The 27916-nt window shown below is 40.5% G+C and overlaps 1 protein-coding gene across 1 annotated transcript in view; it reads right to left on the reverse strand.

Moving 5' to 3' along the window:
• Positions 1 to 1455: 1455 nt before the first annotated feature.
• LOC137636889 (ubiquitin-protein ligase E3C) overlaps positions 1456 to 27916 on the reverse strand; it is a 159362-nt gene continuing 132901 nt past the window's right edge. Inside the window, exons 15-20 of the mRNA XM_068369245.1 lie at positions 27165 to 27409; positions 24605 to 24820; positions 24356 to 24485; positions 16695 to 16820; positions 16115 to 16245; positions 1456 to 3188 (exon numbers count right to left, since the gene is read on the reverse strand). Of these exons, the coding sequence (XP_068225346.1) occupies positions 3021 to 3188; positions 16115 to 16245; positions 16695 to 16820; positions 24356 to 24485; positions 24605 to 24820; positions 27165 to 27409 (1016 nt within the window). The 3' untranslated portion in view covers positions 1456 to 3020. The remainder of the gene's footprint in view (positions 3189 to 16114; positions 16246 to 16694; positions 16821 to 24355; positions 24486 to 24604; positions 24821 to 27164; positions 27410 to 27916) is intronic.

Consider the following 27916-nt stretch of genomic DNA (forward strand, 5'->3'; position numbering starts at 1 on the left):
AATGTTCACACGACACTGGTGTAACAGTATTGGTTAGATTCTACACCTATATAGAACAGTCCGAGATCCACTATAGTGATCTCCACTAATGGTTATTACACTAAAAGATGCTAATACCTGTTCACCCCATTTGCTGTTAAGTCCCAAACAGTTCACTGTTCATCGCAGCACGAGACAACAGGTTTTATAACACTACCTGCCGCCACCACAAAGTATTTTATTTCATGCACTTGCTTCGTGTAATGTTTATGAAAGACTCTGGAGGATTTCCAGCCAGCATATGAGCGAAGTCTATCCAAGTCCATATTCTGAAAGAAGTTCAGCGAGGAAGCAATTTTTCTAGGATCGTGACCTGCGGGTGTACTGTCAGGATCCGCTCTGTAAATAAAGTAGGCGAGTTGTGCCCTAAGTTGTTTTAGGGATAAGTTTGATCCTGAGGTTTTGCCTAGGAAGAGCTGTCCTTCCTTGGAGTCTGAAGTTCTTCGAAGATAGACCTTAAGACACTACTGGACATAGAGAGAGATCTTCCTTCTCCAAGGACCCCACCTCTTGGTGGGTAGCTCGTTTTTGGCAAGAGCGAGTGGGAGAAACACCGTGCTTAATTCGCTACTACAAAAGGAATAGTTCGCCCGGGTGGTACCTTGAGGGGAGCCACCAGGTAACCTTGATTAAGGCTCCCCTTCAATTTCGCCACTCTTCCCCCTCAAAGCTACAACTCTATTCGGGGTGAAGATTGCCATGTGTCGTATCAAGAAATACGTCCCCTGATATTATGCGATATCCTTAAGAGTTATATTAAGGATACTCGCGCCAGGAGTTAGAATTCTGGAGACCTGTGGTCAATTCTCTGGGAGTATCACTGTAGCCAAATGTCCCTTAAAAAGCTGCCTAAAGGAACCTTCCATCAGGACGACATGGGTGAGCCCAAAAATCTTATTAGACTAAATTCTATTAATTTATCACAACCACAAGCAGTTTCAGGGCTTCATTTAACCTTCTTTTGAGTGGATATTTCCAATGATAAATCAATATTTCTTAACCCTTTTACCCCCAGGTTATTTGGAACTTTCCAACCCTTAACCCCCAGGGGTTACTTTTTTTCAAGCACATTTTGCAGTACTGTATATATTTTTTAAATTGCTCTAACAGCCTTAATTTTCGTCATAGAGAGGTCAGGTTGGTCTCATTCTCTTGGAATATGCCTGAAGTTTCTCAAAAAATTATCAAAAATATGCAAAAAAAAATTGTAAATAGCAGTTTTTTGCAAGGACGTACTGGGACGTCCATGGGGGTAAAGGGATGTGTTTTGTGAAACGTACCAGTACGTCCTTTGGGGGTAAAAGGGTTAATATTCCAAGACATGAACATAATAAAACCACACTAACCTCATATTTTAGACCATATCATATGAAGACATCACGCCAAGGTCAAATGCACAAAAGCCAAGAGGTGTAAGAAGTTTTTATTCAGAGAATAGCCATGCAAGATCTTATTCAGGCAAAATTTAGTAAAATAAATAATTTCATTACGTACATGCGTTTGAAATGACAGAGCGTTGTTCCAAAGAGCTTTTTTTTATCTCAGTGGACCCTCTGTTGTTTACCATAAAGAGGAAATAAGGTTCTTAGCAAAATCCCATTGATACAAAGATTTTGATTTGTTAAAATTTGTTTACCCTTGCTCTCGTTTCCTTTGACTAATTTAACTTTGAAATCAATTAAATCCCTCAACTCAAAGTCTTTGAAAGCCCACAAATTCCCTTTATAATACTGTAATATCAATTTATCTACAGAAAATGTCATCATGAACAGAACATAAAATGGAATAGAATAAAATGGAAAAAAAAAAGCACTGGACATTGCATAATAAAACTAATACCTAAAGCAAAAGAAAAAGGACTGTATGATATAGTAAACTTCATGCCTGTAACCAATAGTCACCTATTTTACTTCAATATATTTATCACACCCTATTTTCTACCTTTCACTTATCTACCATCCTTCTTGTGCCTGTTAACGTACCCCTTTTGGATGATGTCTAATCTCATCTTCAGTTTCCTTCTGGTTTTAGCTGTATTTGTCTTTAAAATTCCAGTCATGGTCTATAACATACAGCTGCCTGATTAACACTTTACCTAAATTTTCACCATCTATTTAAGGACAAATGCTTGATGCAAGCCTCATTAGTCTAACAATAAGACTCATTAGTGTTTTTTTAACTACTTTGGACTAGAATTAGAGTAAACATTTTTCACGTCACCTCACACACTTCATGGAATGTTGTAACATTTGCACTCGTCAATTTATCACAATCTAGAGTTGCTCAGTCAAATTCACGCACAAATATCACGACCGTGTAAATTAATCTCATTCATATTCACAGACAAGTTCTCACTACTCGGTAATGTGAACGATAGAAAACCCCTTTGCTTTTTCAAATGCAATCTCAAAGCATTAACCCTTTGAGCCCCAAACCCTCACCAAATGATGTTACTCAAGACCCAGGTCCCTTTTCTTGGATAATTTACATTACTCGTCATAGCACAAAAACTATAAAAGATAGATTTCCTTCCTACTCATAAATAATATTCCATATTTTGTAAAGTTTTTATGTACATAAATGATAAAGTTAAAACTGCTAATTACCAGACATAATTAACATTCTATGGCTTTGAAGGCAGTAGAAATACTGGATGTAATTTACGTTCAATGGTGCTCAAAGGGTTGAATGCGCTTTGTATTACAAAGTGTCAAAATGTCTAATGATATGCACTGAACTTAGTATTTTCAATAGAATACAAAATCTACGAATGCATACCAACAATACCTTCTTAGTTGAATATTGTATGGCTACCTGTAAGGTAATTGATACTTTACTTGAGGAAAAACAACTTTGTAAAATTTTTGATACATGTATTTATAACTCCAGACACACCCAGAAAAAAATATATACATATGTGTATGTTTTAATTAAAAATAATGGAATAGAAACTGCGCTGTACTCAGTAAGAACTTCCGCTCCTAAGAAAGTTCAAAGCCAGCTTCTGATGTAATAGCATAAAGTAGTTTATCCTTCAAGGTGTGCTGATCTTTGTATTCTGGCAATTTGAGAAGGTTCATACAAGTGGAGGCAGTAGGAAGACGATCCTCATTCCCTGATGGCTGAATACAAAAGGCAGGCTGCAATTCCTGTAAAGAGTACCTCTATTGAATAAGACTATTTAAAATTACTTAATATTATTATTATTATTACTACTAGCTAAGCCACACCACTAGTTGGAAAAGCAGGATGCTATAAGTCAAAGAGCTCCAACAGAGAAAAATAGCCCAAAGAAGAGGAAATATAAAAAATTTCAAGTAATGTGTATTTTTCCTAGCAGTACTTTCCTCGAACTACTTTCTTAGGAGTATCTGGGATCTCCTCCCAAGCGACCAGAATTTTGTGTAGTTTCCCCTATCTCCGTTTTCTATAGTGGATACCCCTGGGCGGATGAATACGCGCCATGAGGCGACCCCGGGTCAGAGAGCGGGCTCGGCTAGGTCTCGGTCATCAGTAAGTTAATGATAGATAAGGTATCAAAAGTCCTGTAAGGCATTCGGGGCAGGATGGGTGGGCCATAACCCGAAAGTAGTTCGAGGTAAGTACTGTTAGGAAAAATACAAATTACTTAAAATTTGTGATTTGTTCCAACACGGAGTACTTACCTCGAACTACTTTCTTATGAGACTTATACTTTAGGAGGTGGAAGTGGCCTTCCAGACCGAGAGACCGTCTGGAGAAGGGAAAACGAACCTAGATAGGAGGCTAGGTTCTACTGACCCCAAAATGGAAATGAGAACTAGGGAAAACTACGCAAAAAACTATCTTAGTGTCCAAGTAACTCACCTCTGTAAGAGTCCTCGGAGACGAATGCATCCAACTGAACGTGTTCCCCATGGTAGAAGAAGGGATCAAGGGTAATGGAGGGGAAGGGTGATAAGGGGAAAGGTAAGGAAGGAACCTGTGTCTCTTGGACTTACCGCCCGGGGCTACGACCTTAAATCTTCTGGAGCGCAGAAATGACAGGCCCAAGAGAGAAACCGTCCAAAGATTTCCTAGAACAGTCCTATAGGTAGTGAGGCGTAAAGGTGGACTGTCTGGACCAAGTGCCTGCCTTCAGGATCTGGCCCACCGTCATGTTCCTCTCGAAGGCCAACGAAGTACTCAGGCCCCTAATATCATGGGGTCTAGGCTTTCCCGGAAGGGAGACTCCTGAGCTGTTGTAAGCTCTCATAATTACCTGCCGTAACCAGAAAGAGACCGTAATCTTGGAGACTGGCTTCTTCACTAGCCCCGAAGAGACAAACAGACTCTTTATCCCAGGTCGAAGCTTGGACGTTCTCTCCAGGTACTTCCGCACTGCTCTGACTGGGCACAGTAACAAGTCCCTTGAGTTATACAAACACGGGATCGCAGGCACTGAGAACCCCTCGAACCTAGGGTCCCAGTAAGCTGGGTTCTGAGTCTTGGCTACAAAATTAGGTAAGAATCTGAAAGTTGCTTCCCGCCAACCTTTCGAGTGAGACACCTCGTATGACAATCCATGGAGCTCACTTACTCTCTTCGCCGACGCAAGGGCTAACAGGAAGACTGTCTTGAGGGCGAGCTCCTTGTCCAGAATATCTTTGAGGGGTTTGAAAGGCGGCTACAACAGGACTTTCAGAACTCTAGCCACATCCCACTGGGGCACCCTTAGAGGCCTGGGGGGAACACGACTGTTCGAAACTCCTGATGAGCATCGAGATTTGCCTGGAAGCTCCTAGACTTGGCCCAACGCCACTCGGACTCCCCTGATGGCTGGAATAGACGTACCCACGTCGTCTCTCAGATAGACCAGGAAGTCGTCTATCTCATAAATGGAGGCCTCCAACGGCCTGATGTTCTGTGAGGCGCACCATTTAGTAAAGGTGGCCCACTTCGCTTGGTATACCGCGACCGAGGACTGTCTTAGGCACCCCGACATCCTTGCTGCGGTCTTCGGTGAGTATCCTTCCCTCTTCAGGAGGCGCTCGATAACCTCCACGCGTGTAGGCGGAGGGACCGAGGGTTTTCGTGAAACCTTTGGAAGTGTGGTTGACGGAGGAGGTCTGACCTGTCTGGAAGGGGCCAAGGTGGGAGGCGGGCCAGTTCGTTTAAGTCCGCAAACCATTCTCTCCCCGGCCACCAGGGCGCTACCAAAGTCATCCATAGGTGGTTTGCCTGCCTCACTCTGTTGAGAACTTGTCTGAGCATCCCGAATGGCGGGAAGGCATACACATCGAGGTTGTCCCAAGGGTGTTGAAAGGCATCCTCGAACGCTGCTGTTGGATCTGGCACAGGAGAACAAAACACGGGGAGCTGTGCGTTTAGTCTCGAGGCGAAGAGGTCCATCACCGGCGAACCCTGCTTCAGGATGACCGTCCGGGCCACTCCCGGGTGTAAGGACCACTCCGACCCTACTACTTGACCCATCCTGCTGAGGCCATCGGCTAGAACATTCCTCTTTCCTGGAATGAACCTGGCTGTAACCTCGATCTGTTCTTTCGCAGCCCATTCCAGGAATTGTATCGTGAAAATGCACAGCTCCTTCGACTTCAGTCCTCCTTGTTTCTTCACGTAGGCCACCACCGTGGCGTTGTCGCACATCAGAGCCACGGTGTTTCCACGGAGTAGATGGACGAATTCTCGACATGCCCTTTGCACGGCCATCAGCTCTAGCACGTTTATGTGACGGCTCTTCTCCTCGAGGGACCACTTCCCTTTTGTTGACTCGTCGAGAACGTGGGCTCCACCCCAACCCTCCTGTGACGCGTCCGTGAACAACAGCATCTCCGGAGGATCGATTGCGAAGGGCATTCCTTTGAGGGTGTTTGTCCTGTCGTGCCACCACTTCAGGACTTCCTTTGTCTCCGGGAACACCGGAACTATTTTGTGCAGGGACTCCCCCGGGGTCCAGAGCTCCTTCGGGTTCCATTGAACTCCCCCGAGTTTGAGCCCCGAGTTTGAGCCTCCCCTGGGGGACTAACTTCTCCAACGACACAAGGTGGCCCATCAATCTCTGGCAGTCCTTGGCTCCCGTGCGCTGCTCCGTTAGAAAGGATCGCAGTATCTGATCCAGATTGTCTAACCTCTCCGAGGAGGGGAAGGCCCTCACCAACTGGGTGTCTAGAACCATCCCCCGGTAGGTCATCCTGGTGGAGGGCGTCAGCTGCGACTTTTCCAGGTTGATGGTGATACCCAAGTCCCTGCAGAACCGTAGAAGCTTCGCGCCTTGCCCCCTCAGTGCTCCCTCTGAGGTTGAAAGCAACAACCAGTCGTCTAGGTAACGAATCAGGCGGATGCCCTGCTCGTGTGCCCAGGCTGAGACTGTTATGAAGACTCTCGTGAAGACCTGAGGAGCTGTCGACAGTCCAAAGCAAAGAGTTCTGAATTGCAAGGCTTGGGTACCCCATTTCACTCTTAGCTGACATTTCCTCCTACAATGCTGTTCTTCTTAAGGGGTCCTTGGGCACCAACCACTCCGCCTGTTGGTCCGGGATTAGAGGGGGCGGTTCCGCTAAGAAGGGCAACCTGTACCCGTCCTTCAGTACTGCCACGGTCCACGGATCCGCTCTGTAGTCCCGCCAAGCTTGCCAAGAGTGTTTGAGGCATCCCCCTACCTGAGGCTTCGACAGGAGTAGGGGACCATTCTGCCTAGAGGCGCGGCTAGATCGTCCTCTCCTGGAGTTGGAATAGGAGGGCCTAAAGTTTGACTGCGGGGCTGAACTTCCCCTACGGGAGGGCTGCGGGGCTTGGTGCCAAGACACCAACGGGGACTCCCTCCTCGGTTGAACTGGCGAAACATGGGATGGGTGAGGGGCGTCTGAAGAGAGTCTCCTGTGAGCTGGCCGTCTTGCAGGCGGGGATCTGGGCTCTCCCGCTTCTTTAAGTTTCCTGACCCTCTCCATCACCTCCTCGATCGCCTTAAGGGGGAACACAGACTCGCCCCAAACTGGTGAGTTCCTCAACGCCCTCGTTTCCTGTTTGGGTAACCTCCGTACCAACTTGCTCAGCACTGTGTCCCTCTTCTGCAGGACCCAGTTGGCTGCTTGAGAGAGAGATTGGTAGGAGAGAAACTTCAGAGCTTTTCCCCCCGAACTGATCAGTTCCCTTAGTAAGGACTGATTCTCGGGAATAGAGAGGTCATGAGAGGATTGGAACACCACCAGCGTGCAGGCCCACCAGTCCAACCACGAAGAAACGTACACCAGGATGCCCTGTCTTCTGCCGCTCCCTGGTTCAAAATGGCGATCTCTGGCTCGACCATACGGGGACCTCTGCGACGACCCTCCGGGACATAAAAGTGTTTCTGCGTTCTAAGTCCCGGAAGAAGTTTGGAGGCACCCTAGCTCCTGGGGGCGTCCGCTTGGCTGGCTATGAACTTGTCTATGTGGTCCATACCCAGCTTCACGTCCCTCGCTAGGGAAGGCTTCTGCTGAACCGGGTTGTCCACCAGTTTGCTCAGCCCGGAGAGCCAGGCCTGCTCCGTCGAGGGCTTAGGCTCATCCAGCCTATGGTGGCGTCTGATGAGGGCCAAGACTTTCCGGTAGGAGGAGACGTCATCTGAAGAGCATTCTCCTCCTTCTACCAGGCCTTCCGTTATCAGGTCCTCCGCATGGGGAGTCTCGTCGATGGCGGATGGAGCCACGTGGGAAGGCAGGACCTTCTCATGCCCAGCCATTGGCTCGGTGACCCGCAGAGCAGGCGGATCCGCTGGGACGGGAGTAGCCATCATGGGTCTACTCCCTCCCGCGGAGCTGTGGGCTTCTCGGGACCAGCTGGCCGGCTTCGTTGCTCGGGGAAAGCCGTCGAAGCACCAGAGGCTGGGACTAAGCTGCCAGGCCGAAGGAGCGACTCTTTCCGCTGGGCGGATGGAGCCGGAGCCTTCGCGGACTTAAGCTTGTCGAAAGTGACCTGGTGCGTCGCCTTCTGACGATGATCGGGTCTGCTGGAGGAGCTGTGACGAAGAGGCTCTAGGAAGCCGCCCGGAGTGGAGGTAGCCTTAAGGAGTTCACTCCGGGGGATCGTGACCCGCACCCACTTATCCTTAGACGAACAGCTCCTCTTGTATTTCTTCCTAGAGGTCCTGGATCGTCTCCTGGCATGGCGTGAGCGTGACCTCTCCCGTTTCCTCCTTGAGTCCCTCAGACCTTTATCTTCGAGGAGAACGAATCTGACGAGAAGGAAAGAGAACCCGCTGAGACGACTGATACGTCTAAAGTTGCTGGGGGATCTTCGTGCCGGTCCGCTGGCAAAGAGGGCTGCAAAAAGACGGGCGGGAGCGTTGACGACGTCGCCGGGGGAGACCTTGGTACTTTCTTGGGAGCAACCAGGTGTCGAACTCCTCCTCTAGTCTTATGGGCAACCTGAAGGGCGTCCTGGGTGGCGCCCAAGCGACGGGATCCGAATTCGACGATCCTGCTTCTTTCTTGGCGTCTCCCCTGGTCGCTGAAGCTCCTGAAACACATACCCATGATGTGGGGGAAGAGGCCCTAGCAGGCTTCTCCTACATCGGATCAGGCCCTGCAGGCACCAGGACCTCGTCTCCCGAACACACTCCCGCCCCTCCCTCAGGCCCCCCACATGCCTGAACCGACACAACATCCCCACCAACAGACATATCAGACTCTTGGGGAAGGGCAATGGGCCGCTTCCCCCCCCACGGACTTACCTCGTCCCCTACTCTGGGTAGGGGAAGGCGGTAGGGAACCCCTCTCCGACGAGGCATTGGGCGACGCTAAAGGCGAGGAGATGCTAGTCTTCTTAGGCGATCTCTTGGCTGCTTTCTTTTTCTTCGTGCCGTAGAAAACCCAGTGGATCTCGTTCCAAGACTCGCATTCCGGACACGTGGCTGTAGGGGAACACACACTGCCCTACATGAAGAACACAAAGGTGTGGGGGTCGACCTCCGGCTTGGAGAAAGACACCACAAGATTTACTGGCCATAGGCCCGGGACAACGACGGGGATGCTCCATATTGAAACTAAAGCACCAATCGACACAGGGACACAGAGGAAAGAGGTGGATAAGGTTAGGAATGAACACGTGAGGACCGCGTGTAGACACAAAGGGTCGCACTGGGTGAAGAGAGCGCGGCGAGATGTTAATCACGTCGCAACCAGAAACTTACTGATGACCGAGACCTAGCCGAGTCCGCTCTCTGACCCGGGGTCGCCTCATGGCACGTATTCATCCGCCCAGAGGTACCCACTATAGAAAACGGAGATAGGGGAAACTACACAAAATTCTGGTCAGTTGGGAGGAGATCCCAGATACTCCTAAGAAAGTAGTTCGAGGTAAGTACTCCGTGTTGGAACAAACAGAGAATGCAATCTTGGAGGTACAGGGTGCTTTTAAAAGAGGTAGGGGATGTATGAATCAGATTTTTACAGTTAGGCAGATATGACAGAAGTATTTAGCAAAAGGTAAGAAGGTGTATGTTGCGTTTATGGATCTGGAGAAAGCGTACGATAGAGTTGATAGGGAAACAATGTGGAATGTGATGAGGTTGTATGGAATTGTTGGAAAGTTGTTGCAAGCAGTGAAAAGTTCCTACAAAGGTAGTGAAGTTTGTTTTAGGACAGGGAATGAAGTGAGTGATTGGTTTCCAGTGAGAGTGGTGCTGAGACAGGGATGTGTGATGTCGCCATGGTTGTCTAACTTGTATGCGGATGGAGTGGTGAGAGAGGAGAATGTTCGAGTGCTTGGATGAGGACTGAAACTGATAGACGAGAATGACCATGAATGGGAGGTAAATCAGTTGTTGTTTGCGGATGATACGGTACTGGTTGCAGACTCGGAAGAGAACCTTGGCCGATTAGGGACAGCATTTGGAAGGTATGTGAGAGAAGAAAGTTGAGAGTTAAGGTTATGAGATGTACGAGAAGGGAAGGTGGTGCGAGGTTGAATGTCATGTTGAATGGAGAGTTACTTGAGGAGGTGGATCAGTTTAAGTACTTGGGGTCTGTTGTTGCACCAAATGGTACAGTGGAAGCAGATATACGTCAAGAGAGTGAATGAAGGATGCAAAGTGTTGGGGGCAGTTAAGGGAGTAGTAAGAAATAGAGGGTTGGGCATGAATGTAAAGAGAGTTCTGTATGAGAAAGTGATTGTACCAACTGTGATGTATGAATCGGAGTTGTGGGGAATGAAAGTGACGGAAAGACAGAAATTGAATGTATTTGAGATGAAGTGTCCGAGGAGTATGGCTGATGTATCTCGAGTAGATAGGGTTAGGAACGAAGTAGTGAGGGTGAGAACGGGTGTAAGAAATGAGTTAGCAGCAAGAGTGGATATGAATGTGTTGAGGTGGTTTGGCCATGTTGAGAGAATGGAAAATGGCTGTCTGCTAAAGAAGGTGATGAATTCAAGAGTTGATGGGAGAAGTACAAGAGGAAGGCCAAGGGTTGGGTGGATGGATGGAGTGAAGAAAGCTCTGGGTGATAGGAGGATAGATGTGAGAGAGGCAAGAGAGCGTGCTAGAACTAGGAATGAATGACGAGCGATTGTAACGCAGTTCCAGTAGGCCCTGCTGCTTCCTCCGGTCGCCTTGGATGACCGCGGAGGTAGCAGCAGTAGGGGATTCTGCGTTATGAAGCTCCATCTGCTGTGGATAACGGGGGAGGGTGGGCTGTGGCACCCTAGCAGTACCAGCCGAACTCGGTTGAATCCCTCATCAGGCTGGGAGGAGCGTAGAGAGGAAAGGTACCCCATTTGATGTCGGCTACCCCCCAAAATTGGGGAAGTGCCTTGGTATATGGATGGGAATTTTTCATTACTTCTTATATCGTTTATTTATTTCCTTATTTCTTTTTCTCACTGGGCTATTTTTCCTTGTTGGAGCTCTTGGGCTTATAGAATCTTGCTTTTCCAACTAGGGTTGTAGCTGATCTAGTAATAATAGGCATGCAGTTAATTCTAATTGTCAGGCCTTCTCTATCATGAGGCTGAATACTACACAGTATTCTTTGAGTTTTATTCCAACTGTGACCAAGTTGTGGAATGATCTTCCTAATTGGGTAGTTGAATTTTTTTATGTTGAACAGGCTGACTTAAGTCTTTATATAGTCTATATATGAATTATCTGTTTCAATGTTGATAATGTTTTTTAAAATATTTCATTTTAATTTTTCATTGCTTCTTATATCATTTATTTCCTTTCCTTACTCGGCTATTTTTCTCTGTTAGAGCCCTTGGGGTTATAGCATCTTGCTTTTCCAACTAGGGTTGTAGCTTGGGTAATAATAACAATCATAATAATAATACATAACATAGAGCACAATCCAGACAATTAGTAAAAATAAGAATAAATTCAAGTAAATATATGAGACTTAACAGATTTGGAAGAATATCTTCAGCAGTGTAAAAGGAATTTGGCAAAAAATACTTTCTCTTTTCTTTCTGTAATTCAATAAAATGCACAAGGCAATAAAAAGCTATAAATGACCATAAATTATATATACTATAGCAAATATTATTTTAAATAAAGGGTAAAAGTTTTTCTGACAGCTGTAGGACTTACCTGCATAGAGATACGAAATTAGTTTTTTATTTCATCATAATATCCCTATACTCTAACAATATTAATCATAAGAAAAATTAAATAGACTTATCACTACTAACTTACATGGCTTATAATTTTCAGTTAGTTTCATCTATACTTATACAACAGGACACAAGAAAAATATTTAACAAAAGTGGTCGCGGGAGCATAAAAACAATTAGAATAGCGCCAACGTTATCCCTGCGTGTCGTAAAAGGCGACTAAAAGGGACGGGACGAGGGGGCTGGGAACCCCCTCTCCTGTATAAAAATCCTACGAGAGGCATCAACAAAGAGATGGAGCTGGGGGGAGAGTGACTGCTCCACGCACTCTAGTTTTTTTTTGTTTTATTTCATTTGTTGATGTCGGCTACCCCCCAAAATTGGGGGAAGTGCCTTTGGTATATGTATGTATGTAGTTGTAATGATACATTGCAGACAACATAAACCATAGGGTACAGAATAGCAATTTTGTTTTGGTTACGTAAATTTAACGAAGAATATAAATTTTGTAACGTTTTTGTAATGGTTATTTCGATGCAGATTCTAATTCATATGTGAGTAAACAAAATTGAAGTAAAAATATCTCCGATATTTCTATTCCATTACAGTCATGCGTGACTATGACTTCCATGCAGTTAGTAGAATAACGCTGCAATTTCAATGAAACAATGAATGCTAGCCTAAGCCAGCCTCTCTATATCTGAATCAGAAATGGCTAATTTTACTAGAACCTGTAAAATATCTGACATTCTTAAAGTACAAAGTTTTTCCTGTTTTCATGTTGCGTGTGTATGTATGATGGACGAGAAAATAAATAATGTTTTCATTACTTTGTACAAGCTGCAGTGTAATAATATTAACATACAGTATTCCATAACAATAAAAATGACTACACTAGCAAAGTCTGTAGTAAACACTCGAGCTAATCTAATATTTTCTTCTATGAATTGGAGTAAAAAGGGATTTTGACGAAGGAAAAATCTATTTCTGGGGAGAGACCTGTGGCGGCCGGTGAAAAGAGTCCTTCTTATATATCTTTTCTGATAAAACCTTCCAATTATACCAGAGAAAGATAAAAGCATGGAATGCTGAGGTTACAACCCTCGCGCGAGCACCTTTTGGGTGTCGTGTATAAAGCAAAGGCGCGTGAAATCCACTATTCACAGGTTGTCTTCCATTTAGTTAATTCCTTCGTCAAAGGGATGGGCCGATACAAAGGCCCTAGCCAACCACCAGCGCCACACCACCCACGATTCTTTTGTAATTTTATGACAATACTTAACTGTCCTTCTGCAAGATAGATATTGTATATTAATTAAACAAATGAGAAATATCTACAGGGTGTCCACAAAGTCTGGGTACATAGGAAATTTAACTATTTCATTATGTTATTTTTCCTGTCCAGAACGAATAATGTCTGTGTCTAAAGAAGAATGAATTGAGTTGGTACTCTTAAGTGGACGAGAAGGATGGTCTTATTGGAAAATTATAGGAGAATTTAATCTTCGACACTCTCATAGGTAACCTATTTATCTTACTGCCTATTCAATCAAGTTTACTTGAATTTTGTAAAGCGCATCAAATTATGTATTGAAAATAATGGAAATCATATTTAAAATACCTATTAACATCAAATTTAAATCAAATTGTTTTGTTTTAAAAGTATGTGTTACTCTCCCTTGTACCCAGACTTTGTAGACACCCTGTATATATCTCTCCACCATGAAGAATGAATTAACAAAGTAGACTAGTATCCCTTTTACCCCCAAAGGACGTACTGGTACGTTTCACAAAACCCATCCCTTTACCCCCATGGACGTACCGGTACATCCTTGCAAAAAAATGCTATAAACATTTTTTTTTTTCATATTTTTGATAATTTTTTGAAAAAATTCAGGCATTTTCCAAGAGAATGAGACCAACCTGACCTCTTTATGACAAAAATTAAGCCTGTTAGAGCAATTTAAAAAAAATATACTGAAAAATGTGCTGGGAAAAAAATAACCCCTTGGGGGTTAAGGGTTGGAAATTTCCAAAGAGCCTGGGGGTAAAAGGGGTATTCTTTAGACTTTGGCCTTTCCTATGCTAGCCTCTATGCATTTGAACTACAGCTGGGACTGTTTCACCCGAAAAATGTTTGAAATATAAATGGAATTATGATTTCTTTCTTTTGTGTGCCCTATATCATTAAAGATTCAATGTATAATGGTGATTTTGTGATTATGTAAAAAAGCTATTAATTATTCTCATTATACTTGTAATAACATTATAAGAAATTAGATTAGTAATAATACTACTTCAGAAAAGACTACTGTAGAGAAAAAAATCTTGAGCCCTTTTAGCAAATTGGAAGTGTTTAGACTAGCCACTCAGAATGTTTCAAAATCATTTAAAGCAGTTTTTAAATGAAACCAATATTGTTTTTACATCAGTGTCAATAACATACTGCCTGTCTGTCTGATAAATAAATTTTGTAAAGAAAAATATCTCTCAACTTAAGTAAATAAATAGCAAGTAAATAAATAGCTAGCCTTTCCTAATAGAATTATTGCTAGGCTCATTTCTTGATATATGAAAAATATGTTCTTGCACATTTTTGCATGGTAGATACAGTCCGACTGGGAGGAACGTAGAGAGTAGAGGTCCCCTTTTTGTTTTGTTTCATTTGTTGATGTCGGCTACCCCCCAAAACTGGGGGAAGTGCCTTGGTATATGTATGTATGTAGATACAGTATTATTTTTCAACTTTAGAAATACATACATACATACATATACTAAGGCACTTCCCCCAATTTTGGGGGGTAGCCGACATCAACAAATGAAACAAAACAAAAAAGGGGACCTCTACTCTCTACGTTCCTCCAGCCTAACAAGGGACTCAACCGAGTTCAGCTGGTACTGCTAGGGTGCCACAGCCCACCACAGATGAAGCTTCATAATGCTGAGTCCCCTACTGCTGCTACCTCCGCGGTCATCTAAGGCATCGGAGGCAGCAGCAGGGCCTACCGGAACTGCGTCACAACTACTAAGCTTTAGAAATATGAAAGGTATTTTGTTTCGCCCTCTATCATAAGTTATGGATATCACTGAATGAAAATAAACTACCAAGAAAATGAATCCTTAACTTGCTTAGACTAACTTGATTAAGTTTAGACATAATAAATTTGTAAATAATTTGTATTTTTCCTAATATACAAACCCGGAGCTATTTATAGGGGTATTCTTTCAGCTACGTCGAAAGTATACCCCTATAAATAGTGGACGGTTTGTATTTACTCCGGAACAACTTTGTTCTAAAGAAGTAGATTTTCTAGTTCTCTTATCAGTATTACTGTTATTACCAATTTTAGTCAACTATTTACCATCCACATTACACAAAGTCATATACTGAAATAAATATGACATTAAAATCAGGTGAATCACAAATATTTAAGCTATTGATATAAACATATTGTTGATTAACCACCACCAATCCTTGCTCTAGTGTTGTTTTGAACAAGGAATATAAATAAATCCTTTTTTTTTTCATAATAATAAAAGAACGTACTTCATGTGAATCACAAATATTTAAGCTATTGATATAAACAGAAATTGTTGATTAAACACCACCAATCCTTGGTCTAGTGTTGTTTTGAACATGGAATGCAAATAAATCCTTTTTTTTCATAATAAAAGAATGTGCTATTTAAAATTAATGAAATTTAAACTTGTGCTTCATCAAGAAGCTAGTTTCACACATATGTCTTGACGTATTTAAAATATCTAATAAAAAAAGACAGGTATGATCTTCAACTTTTAATGTTTCCGAGTTATCAGTGTTAGCTAATTTTAGATGGAAAATTTTTGTGACTAGCAATGCTACATACCTATAATAACATGTAGATTGTTTATAGCATTTCCATGTTTATTTTCATCTTCATGTTTCAAGTATAGAAACTATTATGAAAAAGTCCTACAACTATATTCAGGGTATAATTAAATGGATATTGTGTTCAGAATTGAGTCCCATCCCCATGCTATTTTATTTTATATATGAAAAAAAAAAATATGCCAGCGATCTTTAATAGAACCAGTCTGTATAAAGCCTCAATAATCAAATTGGAGCAAATGCTTTTTTGTTGACCAGGCGGACATGAGTCTTTTTATAGTTTATTTATGACATATTTGTTTTTGATGTTGTTAATAGTTTATACATGACATGTCTGTTTTGATGTTGTTACTTATTTTAGAATGATTTATTGTTAATTTGTTCTCTTCATTTATTTATTTCCTTATTTCCTGTTCTCACTGGGCTATTTTTCCCTGTTGGAGCCCCTGGGCTTATAGCATCTTGCTTTTCCAACTAGGGTTGTAGCTTGGATAGTAATAATAATAATAATAATAATAATAATAATAACAACTATGGTGTGCATAAGTACATAAAAACATCAGATATATGATTTCAATAAATCTTAACTACAGTGCATAAATTAATAAAAATATTGAATATCCATAAAAGTTTTTTCAAACGTACCTTAAATCCTAATAACGGCGGCCGAGAACAACTAGTTACAAATTTAAGCAACTGACGCTTCTCCGCTTCACTGAAGCCTTTAACCACTTGCCAGAACGCTAATATCGTAGGGTGCTCAGAATTATAAATACCTGCGAAAAAATTATACCTATGAGAACAACTGCAACAGCGTTACTCTTCAATAACTGACTATGAATTATCCTACATGCAATGATTAAAATATCGGCCTCAATACAAAAGTATAGGTAATTAACCCTTTTACCCCCAAAAGACGTACTGGTACGTTTCACAAAAGCCATCCCTTTACCCCCATGGACGTACCGGTACGTCCTTGCAAAAAAATGCTATAAAAAAATTTTTTTTTTCATATTTTTGATAATTTTTTGAGAAACTAAAGGCATTTTCCAAGAGAATGAGACCAACCTGACCTCTCTATGACAAAAATTAAGGCTATTAGAGCAATTTTAAAAAAATATACTGCAAAATGTGCTGGGAAAAAAATAACCGCCTGGGGGTTAAGGGTTGGAAATTTCCAAATAGCCTGGGGGTAAAAGGGTTAAGGATACTGATGAATTCTTACCTCCATATCTAGTATTATCCATTAAATCACCTATATCAATTGGAACGGAAGCTCCAGATATAAGCATCTGTAGTTCTCGCCAATCAAACATTTGAAGCCACTCAGATTGCACGACATCACATACACCTGTAAGTATGCAAGCGGTGAAGGAAATATAAATAAATTTGTACATACATATACCAAGGCACTTCCCCCAATTTTGGGGGGTAGCCGACATCAAACAAATGAAACAAAAAAGGGGACCTCTCCTATACATTCCTCCCACCCTGACACGGGACTCAACCGAGTTCAGCTGGTACTGCTAGGGTGCCACAGCCCACCCTCCACCGTTATCCACCACAGATGAAGCTTCATAATGCTGAATACCCTACTGCTGCTACCTCCACGGTCACCCAAGGCGACCGGAGGAAGCAGCAGGGCCTACCGGAACTGCGTCACAATCGCTCGCCCATTCATTCCTATTTCTAGCACGCTCTCTTGCCTCTCTCACATCTATCCTCCTATCACACAGAGCTTTCTTCACTCCATCCATCCACCCAAACCTTGGCCTTCCTCTTGTACTTCTCCCATCAACTCTTGCATTCATCACCTTCTTTAGCAGACAGCCATTTTCCATTCTCTCACGGCTAAACCACCTCAACACATTCATATCCACTCTAGCTGCTAACCCATTTCTTACACCCGTTCTCACTCTCACCACTTCGTTCCTAACCCTATCTACTCGAGATACACCAGCTATAATATATTTGTAAATTTGTAAAACCAAAGTTTATGTAATTCCTTATGGGTTTTGCATTAGACAATATTCTAATTCTATTAATGCACACCATACACAATTTAGCTCATAAATGGAGCTATCCCTATAGTCTTTACCCTTTTCTGGAAAGCGTACTGTCTCATGTGTATACCTGTCTTATATTACCTCTGACCAGTATAATCATAAACAAATGATTTAAAAAATCTTGAGAGATAACATATTTTTGAGATAACCGTAATTCTAGCTCTAGCGAGCCTTGTAAACCAAAGATAAACATGTTTTTATAATTACATACAAAAAAATAAAATAACTTCAATATTATTAAACCGTAACTAATACAACATTGTTAAAATTCATAAAAATTCGTAGATAGATCGATAGATAGATAAATAGATAGATATATATATATATATATATATATATATATATATATATATATATATATATATATATATATATATATATATATATATATATATATATATATATATATATATATTATATATATATATAATATATACTATTTTTTTGTGGGACTTATTTGAATATGGTATATATATTTTTTATTAAGTGTTCAGTTGTAGGGAACATAGCTATAGAAGTTATGTTTAGTTTTAACGTTCCTTCTGTCCAAGAGTCAGGTGTTTGATAACATAAGGGGAAGTTTGTGTTATGAGGCATTTGTCAGCAAGAGGGATTCACTGGTAAGGGGTTTTTGTGTTATTACATCCTGCCACAACCTAAAGTACATTGTCCTCATGAAGGCCTAACACTTAGCCACCTAATTGCTTATTCTAGAGTGAAACGAGTCCATAGAAGACTGACACATTCTGACAAGGCCAGTCTATAACTGGTTTCCAGCTTCCATAGGTCTTTCCTACTTGAAAGAATTTAAGAAAAAGCCAGGGGAACCATTGTATCGACTTGGTGAGATGTCATTTATATTCTAGCCATCTTGACTTCTGCCGAAAAGGACTGCCAATGCCTTCAATATCTGATGATAGGACTCCGATGAAGTTGGTTTAAGAATGAACGGGAAAATTGCTGGACATGACAAGGAACTCGAGGGTAAGATATTGACCATCCTACGTTTAGCTCTGCTGTCTCCTCTTTCTTTGCCTGAGTTATTGGTATCCTCCCACTAGAGATGCAGTGGGTGAACTACCTTGCCCCCTTTATCAGAATTACTATCCTAGACAGTGATGTCGAGCCTGTCTACACAGAGAAGGTGCTAATTATTTACGGTACTCCATGTAGGGGAGACTGGGTAAGTTTACATTCATTCTTCTAGGAGGCTCAGAAGCCTATCTCGAAAGGCAGAGAACATTGCTAACAGCACCTGGATAAGAACAATCCATGACAAGGCATTGCCTGGCATGATCGTGAGCCTCGGCTCGCTTGCTCCCCTTTCAGTCACCAAACTTGTTTCCTCTGTCTGGAATAGGGAAGAACCCTTGACTGCAGTCATAAGCCAACATACTTTGTTAGGCGATAGCCTTGAGATTGGAGAGTGCGGCATCTGAATTCTCTTGGGCTCATTTGGTCTATTGAATAGTAGTTTGAAGGGGCTGAAGCTCTACTAAAGCAATTCTGAGCAACCGATGCTCTCCAAAGTGTAATACAGTATATATTATCTGATGAGATCCAAGGGATCCTCAGCATTGGCTAAGAAGGCGAAGATATTTAACCAAAGGTCAAACCAGAGTCTGCTGAATAAAGTCCATCGTTATTCTCCCATGCTCAAGACTTCTACAGAAGTGTGATTGTTGAGAGCTACCTGATCTGTCATTGTGGCAAGTGGTAAGAGGGGAGGAAAAAAACTCTACGATATTGAAATATTTCATTCGGTGGAAACACAGGGGAAACTCTGTTTTCAGCAAGATGCCTGAGCATCCACTGTGCCTAGAGCCTCCAATGGGTGACTGGCCAAGGAATAACCAATGAAGCTTTGTCGCATGGGGTGCATGAACGAGACTGACTAAGGTCGCCTTCCCCTTCTATCAAGGGAAAGCCCTCAGGGGCCCTCGAGATGGGTGAATCGCTTTTAATAAAAATAGTGGATAACTAAATAATAACTTGATTATAGTAACTTACTGTAGATGGAGACTTCTTACTTCCTGGAACTAAAAACGGTGTCATGACAGCTCAGCAATAAGAGCGAAGATGGCGGCTTGGAGCACGTAGTGCGAGAGCAGCATTTTTCTAGTACAGTAATAGGGATGGTTCTCAGTAATGACATGTCATCGATAATCAGATCATTTCAGCCTTGGAGGTGCTGTGCCAAGTTTAATGGCGCCTGAACTCAAGAGTGTGTCTTATATACACAGAGTCTGTGCTCTAGAGCAGGGGAAACAATATTTCTTTGGTATTTTATGCAGTGCCGGATCCCCTGTTCTAGATTTTTACAGGAAGGTCCTTAGAGACCACACTGCACATTAACCCAAAAAAAATTTCTTCAAAACTGGAAAATAGCTTTTTCTTACATTTGTACAGTAGAACCTCTACATACGAATTTAATCCGTTCCAGAACCAACTTCGGATGTAGAAAATGTTCGGATGTCGAAACGAATTTTCCCATAAGAATACATGGTAATTCATTTAATTCGTTCCTCAGCCTAAAAACCCATAATAAATCCTTAATAAATGGCTACACATAATTACACATAACAATAACATAACTGCATAATATGAAAGAAGCATGTAAAAAAGATAATTATAAAGAAATAATGAATAAAAAATATGTTTTATTGCCACTTTACCTTAGAGACAGCCCAACGCAGGTGTAGGATTTGCTACCCAGGAGGTGACGGACGATCGGCGAGAAGGTAGACATGGTGTTAACATGTTCTTTAAATAAATACTCTCTCTCTCTCTCTTGTTCTTCTTTACTGTTAGTGTTAGAGACGCCTATTATTTTTTTTTTTTTTTTTTTTGAGAGAGAGAGAGAGAGATTAAACAAAAATGTGTTGTGTACATACGATTTTTAACAGCGTTAACGAGTTGAAAGACAGTTAAATGTAACTAAAAAAACAATATCAGTGAATCTGAATTCCTTTATTAACTAAAACAAATATTGATACAAACACACTTCGTGTGCGTATGCGCAAACACACACACACACACGCCCAAGGAGACACGATCGGTGAGGAGGTAGAGATGGTGACTGCGATAACATACCGTAACTTACACTACGGAAATTTTAATCTAACTAAGCTTATTTATTTTTTTATTTTATTTTTATATTTCATATTTTTTACATTTTTTTCTTTTGATTTTTTATTTTCCTCACTTTCAGTGACGAGTTACGGTATGTTATCGCAGTCACCATCTCTACCTCCTCGCTGACCGTCTCTCTTACTGCGTAACAAAATTCTTGCACCTGTGTGTGTGTGTTTGTGCATACGCACACGAGTGTGTTTGTATCAATATTTGTTTTAGTTAATAAAGGAATTCAGATTAGCTGTTATAACTTTCTTAGTTTCATTTAATTGTTTTTCAACTCATTAACGCAGTTAAAAATCATATGTACTCTAAACACATTTTTGTTTAATCTCTCTCTCTCTCTCTCTCTCTCTCTCTCTCTCTCTCTCTCTCTCTCGGAAAAAAAATAATAGACGTAGACGTATCTAACACTATAACAGCGAAGAAGAACGAGAGACAGAGAGAGAGAGAGAGAGAGAGAGAGAGAGAGAGAGAGAGAGAGAGAGAGAGAGAGAGAGAGAGAAAGAGAATTTTATTTAAAGAACATGTTAATGCTATGTTTAGAGAGAAACAGAAAAAGAGAGACGTCTTATTTAAAAGAGCTTGTTAATGCTATCTTGGTTTTCTTTGCTTCACTTTTTCCTTTCTTTCTGTTCATCACGCTGGCCCTTCTCACAAATGATCGTTGCCAACAATCTCTTTGTCCTTTATCCCTATCAATAAAAGGCGCTCTATCTCTTCCAGGGTATTGCTACGATGTCTTGTAATAATGGTGATCCCCTTCGATGGTTATTTGATTTAATGGCTGCCTTCAGCTTGATGATCCTCGAGATCATAGGCCTATTCCGGCCATATTGTTTAGCCATACTGTATCACTCACATGCACACTGCTCTCATGTTTTTCTATAATTTCTTGCTTCAATTCTAATGAAAGAATTGTCTTCTTCCTGTACTGAAACTTAGCTTCTTAGGCACCATGATTATAGGTAAAATCAAAAAGGAAATGTGAGAAAAGGAAGAAAATAAGCACTGTTAATAACAGACCAAACAGAGGACAACCACATGATACACACAAGAACAGAGAACTGAGCACTCGACGCTCAATGGCGTAATGTTTACTTCGTGTGTCGAAATAAAATTCGGGTGTAGAGTCAAAAATTTGCTCGAATTTTACTTCGGATGTTGGAAAATTCGGATGTAGATACGTTCGGATGTAGAGGTTCCACTGTAATTTATATTGCTTCAGGTGTTGTTTTTGTGATTTGTACTTTTTAACTTGAAAATCTAAAATTCACAGGGTCTACTCTCTGATTTCTAAATTAATAGCTGAAACTTTATATTATAATTGATATTGAAAGCATATGTTTAGCCACTAAAGCAGCCTTTCTCAACCGGGGAGACAAGAGTAGATGCGGAAAAACTGCAATTCTGAAAGCTGAAACTTGGAATGTATAATCAATGTAACGAGACCGGTCATAGGTGAAGAGTTTTTTGTTTTAAACCATTTGCCTGATTTTTTCTACACAGTGTTTAGACTGGGATAGTGCCTATGACTCAGAGTAAAGAAGCAGAGGAGATTTCAAAAGCAATAAAGAAGACCTCTCCAGCTTCTGGTTGTCTGTTCAGGATGCATATCCACTACTCAGCAAGAAGGCATCTGTAATGCTCATTTAATTCGCCACAATATACCTTTGCGAATCTGGATTCTCTGAACTGGTGACCATCAAAAAGAGGTCCAGAAACCATCTTGATGTTTGGAATGATATTTGCCTTGCTGTGTCCAAGACAAAGCCTATAAGAGGCCTCGTCACATGAGCCCAATAGCAAGTGTCTTTTTGATTGTATTGTTCATTAAAGTTTTTTACTTTGACTTATAATTTTAGAGTGACTGATTAAATAACATAAAAGAAAATCTGCATTTTTTCTTTTTTTGAGGGGCAGGGGGCCACGAGTGTTAGCAACTCGGTGGAGGGGTGGCATGGGCCATCAAAGGTTGAGAAATGCTGCAATAAAGTCTAGTACAGTAATGTTTTGATAAAATAAATTATGAAGTTTTGTGTTCTGAAACTAAAAATAACATGTTTGGCCGCTTTCTTCTTCTTCGTGCCGTAGAGGACCCACTGGATCTCGTTCCAGGACTCTCACTCCGAACACGTGGTGGTAGGGGAGCACACCTTGCCCCTACATGACGAACACAGCAAGTGGGGGTCAACCTCGGGCTTGGAAAGGAAAGCCCCACAAGACTTCCCGGCCACAGGCCCAGGGAAACGGTGGGGATGCTCCATAACGCAACACTAAGACACCAAGAGACACAGGGATACAGAGGAAAGGATAAGGATATGGACAAGTGGGAAATGCGTGGTAAACACAAAGGGTCGGGGGACACAAAGGGTCGCACAGGGTAAGAGAGAGTGCAGCGAGATGGTAATCACGTCGCGACCAGAAACTTACTGAGGAGCACGACCTGAGCTAGCACGCTATCCGACCCCAGGTCGCGTATCACTCCGCCTAAGGTTGCCCCCATAGAAAACGGGAATAGGGTAAACTACACAAAATTCTGGTCGGTTGGGAAGTTACCAGTAACTCCTAGGAAAGTAGTTCTAGGTAAGTACTCTGTGTTGGAACAAATGTTTATTAGTGATATGACTAAATTGGAATACATTGGGATATAAATGGCTAAATAGGTAAATTTTAAACATAAGTAGTTATTGATTTTTTTCCATTTACCATGGCTTACAAGAACAACTTTCACTAGTAACTTCTGAAAATGGCATTTGATGACATATATGATTGAAGCTGCCATCTTGGATTCTAAGGAAAGGGTGACATACGCAACAAAAAATATTTTCACCCTTTTCAACATCAAAAATATATATCTAGCCATAATTTTTGTTTTCATTCTGGCCAAGTTCAAATTTACAGCAAAAAAGAATGTTAATCTTTGTTTTCAGATCTTATTTTTAAGTTAGTATACCATTGCAAATGGATTTTTCAATAAGTTTGCAAGAAATTTTTCCAAAAAGACCTTTAGACTGTAAATCAACAGAATAACTGAAAAATAAGGGCTGATCTTGTACCAAAATTATGATGGGTTATTTTGAAAATCTTAGGTCATGTGGGTCCCCCTGATACAAATACAGTATTTATTTTCCCCCTAACATATGAATATAGATTACTTGTACTGTACAAAAATGTAAAAATCTTACAATATTTAAATATTCTCACTTGTCTATCTATACTATGCTTTCTTGAAAATATCTTCAACCATTGTAATTTATTCCTCTTATTAATAGAGTGTGACGCAGTTCCGGTAGGCCCTGCTGCTGCCTCCGATGCCTTAGATGACCGAGGAGGTAGCAGCAGTAGGGGATTCAGCATTATGAAGCTTCATCTGTGGTGGATAATGTGGGAGGGTGGGGTGTGGCACCCTAGCAGTACCAGCTGAACTCGGTTGAGTCCCTTGTTAGGCTGGGAGGAACGTAGAGAGTAGAGGTCCCCTTTTTGTTTTTGTTTCTTTGTTGATGTCGGCTACCCCCCAAAATTGGGGGAAGTGCCTTGGTATATGTATGTATGTGTATTATAGAGTAATATTAAAGAAGGTGTAACCATTCAACATTTGTATAAATTCTGATGTAATCAAGTACTATATTCTTAAATATTTAATAACAATGGTATTCAAAAAGTAACAAATTAATTACTATACCTTTCTTGAATGCCTGAATCTGTTTGGCAATTTGTTTATTCAGCTTGTAGTCAGCCATTCTGTAGATATATTCAATCCTATTTTCATTTGTTACTGCTATATTTGAGCCATTAGGAATTAATTCTTCTACCTGAAAGGTAACATCTTCAGATATAAATAACATCTCTAATGGTAAAATGAACTATATGGGAATTTAAAAGAAAATTTCTCATGATTATAACAATAGAAATTATTTCATTTCGAACTCACTGTATTTTGACCAAGATCTGAATTTAAGACTGTAAAATCTAGACCGAGGTCTTGAACATCTCCACTGTAGGTCTTCAAGTAGAGTAAATTTTTACAAAGCTCTGGATCCAAAGAATCTAAATGGTGGAATTCAACTGATGAAGATGAGCGACCCAGAAGCTTTGACAAAAAGAAGCCAGCTAGCGGGACCTCTACTAGTAAGTTTTCGTACAAAGCCTGAAACCAATAAAGCATTTATATAATAAACAACCATGCAATTAAGACACACAATATCTTTGATATAAAACAAACTAAAATTAGCCCTCCTTAACATTTTAATTCTTGAGAAATCTTCATTATAAAAATATCTTCAATGGTGGAAATTTTAAACATTATCTAATCATTGAGCAATAATTAAAATTACAGAGCTAACCTCTGTTGAGCTTAATGAAATAGGATTAACCCTTTTACCCCTGGGCTATTTGGAACTTTCCAACCCTTAACCCCCAGGGGTTATTTTTTTTCAAGCACATTTTGCAGTATATTTTTTTTTTAATTGCTCTAACAGCCTTAATTTTCGTCATAGAGAGGTCAGGTTGGTCTCATTCTCTTGGAAAATGCCTGAAGTTTCTCAAAAGATTATCAAAAATATGCAAAAAATAATGTAAATAGCAGTTTTTTGCAAGGACGTACCGGTACGTCCATGGGAGTAAAGGGATGAGTTTTGTGAAATGTACCAGTACATCCTTTGGGGGTAAAAGGGTTATATGATAAAAAAGCATTTTATAAAAATACCTCATACAAAAATCAAATATTACTTTTGGAATGACATATGGCACTAAGAAAAGAATCAACTTTACAGTTCGCTCTCCTTATCACTGAATTTTGTATTCTCAGGTCAACTTACAAAAGGTTCGCTACATGGCACAAATTTATATAATTAATCATGGCCAAAGCAAAGAAAAAAAAGCTGGCCATAAAAGAAAGACGTTTGGAAAGAGGGCTTACTATCCCAGAGCCAAATGAAAGATTCCAACCCATTATGACATTTCTGGTTTTACCTTTTATATTTATTACTCAAAATGTAAAAAAAAAAAGATGAGTTGAATCTTTTTAATCTTATACTTTTATGATAGAAAGAACTTCCATCTAAAAAATCCACAATCTTGCCTTAGCAGATATCTTTTGTATAAATTATATATTTATTATTTTCTAATCTAGAATCCAAATAAGAACGATCATATTTCACAAACTTTCCCTTAAAAAAGAGGGAGAGAGAGATTCACAATATCTTTATCTCTAGTTCATAAAGTGAAGTTTAACCACTTGAGAGAGAGAGAGAGAGAGAGAGAGAGAGAGAGAGAGAGAGAGAGAGAGAGAGAGAGAGAGAGAGAGAGAGAATTATAGTATTTGTATAAATGGCAGTTTTATATAATTCGAAAGAGAGAGAGAGAGAATATTATAGTATTTGTATAAATGGCAGTTTTATATAATTCGAGAGAGAGAGAGAGAGAGAGAGAGAGAGAGAGAGAGTGTGTGTGTGTGTGTCTATAAATGAAATGTATGAAAACTGTGATACCCTATAACATATTGGTGTCTATGTTATATTCATTATGAAGAGATTCTGAATAAGAAGATTATATAAACAAACGTTTATTCGTACTATATGCGCGCATAATCGCAATACGTTAGCGTGACCTTAGAGATCAGCTGATGCCTACCGAAAGTAATTGTTGATTATTGAAATGCTCAAGAAATTGAAAAATAGAATACAAACAAGCTTCAATAAACCACAATAATGACTAATGGAATAGGAAGGATTAATAATAAAAAATTAAATACTGTATGAAGCTTTTAAAATGAACTACCCATAACCATTACTGGCCCGCACACATACTCACACAGTGACAGTGACAACGTATTCACATGATCACAAATAATAATAGCCATAAACGAACTGCATGAAAACTGTGATATCCTTTAACTTATTGGCGCTGATGTAATATTTATCATGAGGATATTTCTAATAAGTTAAGAAATTATACAAAATATACGCCACTTGTACGTGCGCAATCTTTCGACACGATAGCGGGACCTTCAGATCAGCTGATCATAACCAAAGGTAAACAAAATATTAAGTAATTCTTGATGTTTAAAATGCTACCGAAATTGAAATAAAATACTTTAATAGAGCATATGATATCCTACTAAACAAGATATGAAATAATGATATACAGTAAGAAAATATTGATAAAATATGACTTAAATGATTGCCGAATCATGAAGCATCATAATAAATCTACGGCAACTTCACTTTTTTAGTTCGACATACGTCAAAACCGACTTAGGATGTGTCTCTCGGTCCTGATCTCCGTCGTAAGTCGATGACTACCTGTACTACTGTACCTTATACACCATAGAACTAAAAATCTTATTTTACGCTATATTTTTCCAATCAGCACGATAATTCACGTCACATCTCCATAAAGTATTAACATAGATATCTGAGTATTGTTACGTTCTTAGTATACATATTCACCTGGAATAAATATGAAAAAAAAATATACAATCCTCTACTCACCTTTCCTAACATTCTACCGATAAAATAGTAATGTGCTGGGTAGTCCTCAGCTATATGATGAGCTCCGGGGTTGGGATAAAGCGTGTTTTCTCTGGTTAAAAGGAAAAACCCTCGAGTAGGGTCAAATGCAGTTTTGAGCAGCACCGACAGGAATTCCCGAAATATCCCTCCTCCATCAATACCCACTTCATCGAGGCCAACTGCATTCATGAGGCGAACTCTCATTCTAAGTCTGAGATTCGGTTCTGACAAAGAAAATGTTAAACAATTTGAATTAATTTTTCTTATTTGCTGCATTCTCTGAAAAAAAAATCCTGTTAAAAACAATAAAAAAATAGAGCTTTTAACCCTTTTACCCCCAGGCTATTTGGAAATTTCCAACCCTTAACCGCCAGGGGTTAATTTTTTTCAAGCACATTTTGCAGTATATTTTTTTTTAAATTGCTCTAACAGCCTTAATTTTTGTCATAGAGAGGTCAGGTTGGTCTCATTCTCTTGGAAAATGCCTGAAGTTTCTCAAAAAATTATCAAAAATATGCAAAAAAAAATTTAAATAGCAGTTTCTTGCAAGAACATACCGGTACGTCCATGGGGGTAAAGGGATGGGTTTTGTGAAACGTACCAGTAAGTCCATTGTGGGTAAAAGGGTTAATATAAAAAATAATTTATGACACACTCCATATGCATGGTATGGATGAATATAACTTATAAATATGGTACACTGTTTCCTGTCTGGAAGGCAACTGGGGGGA

This window comes from Palaemon carinicauda, unplaced genomic scaffold (assembly GCF_036898095.1).
Source record: "Palaemon carinicauda isolate YSFRI2023 unplaced genomic scaffold, ASM3689809v2 scaffold43, whole genome shotgun sequence".
In the NCBI taxonomy this organism is placed as follows: domain Eukaryota; kingdom Metazoa; phylum Arthropoda; class Malacostraca; order Decapoda; family Palaemonidae; genus Palaemon; species Palaemon carinicauda.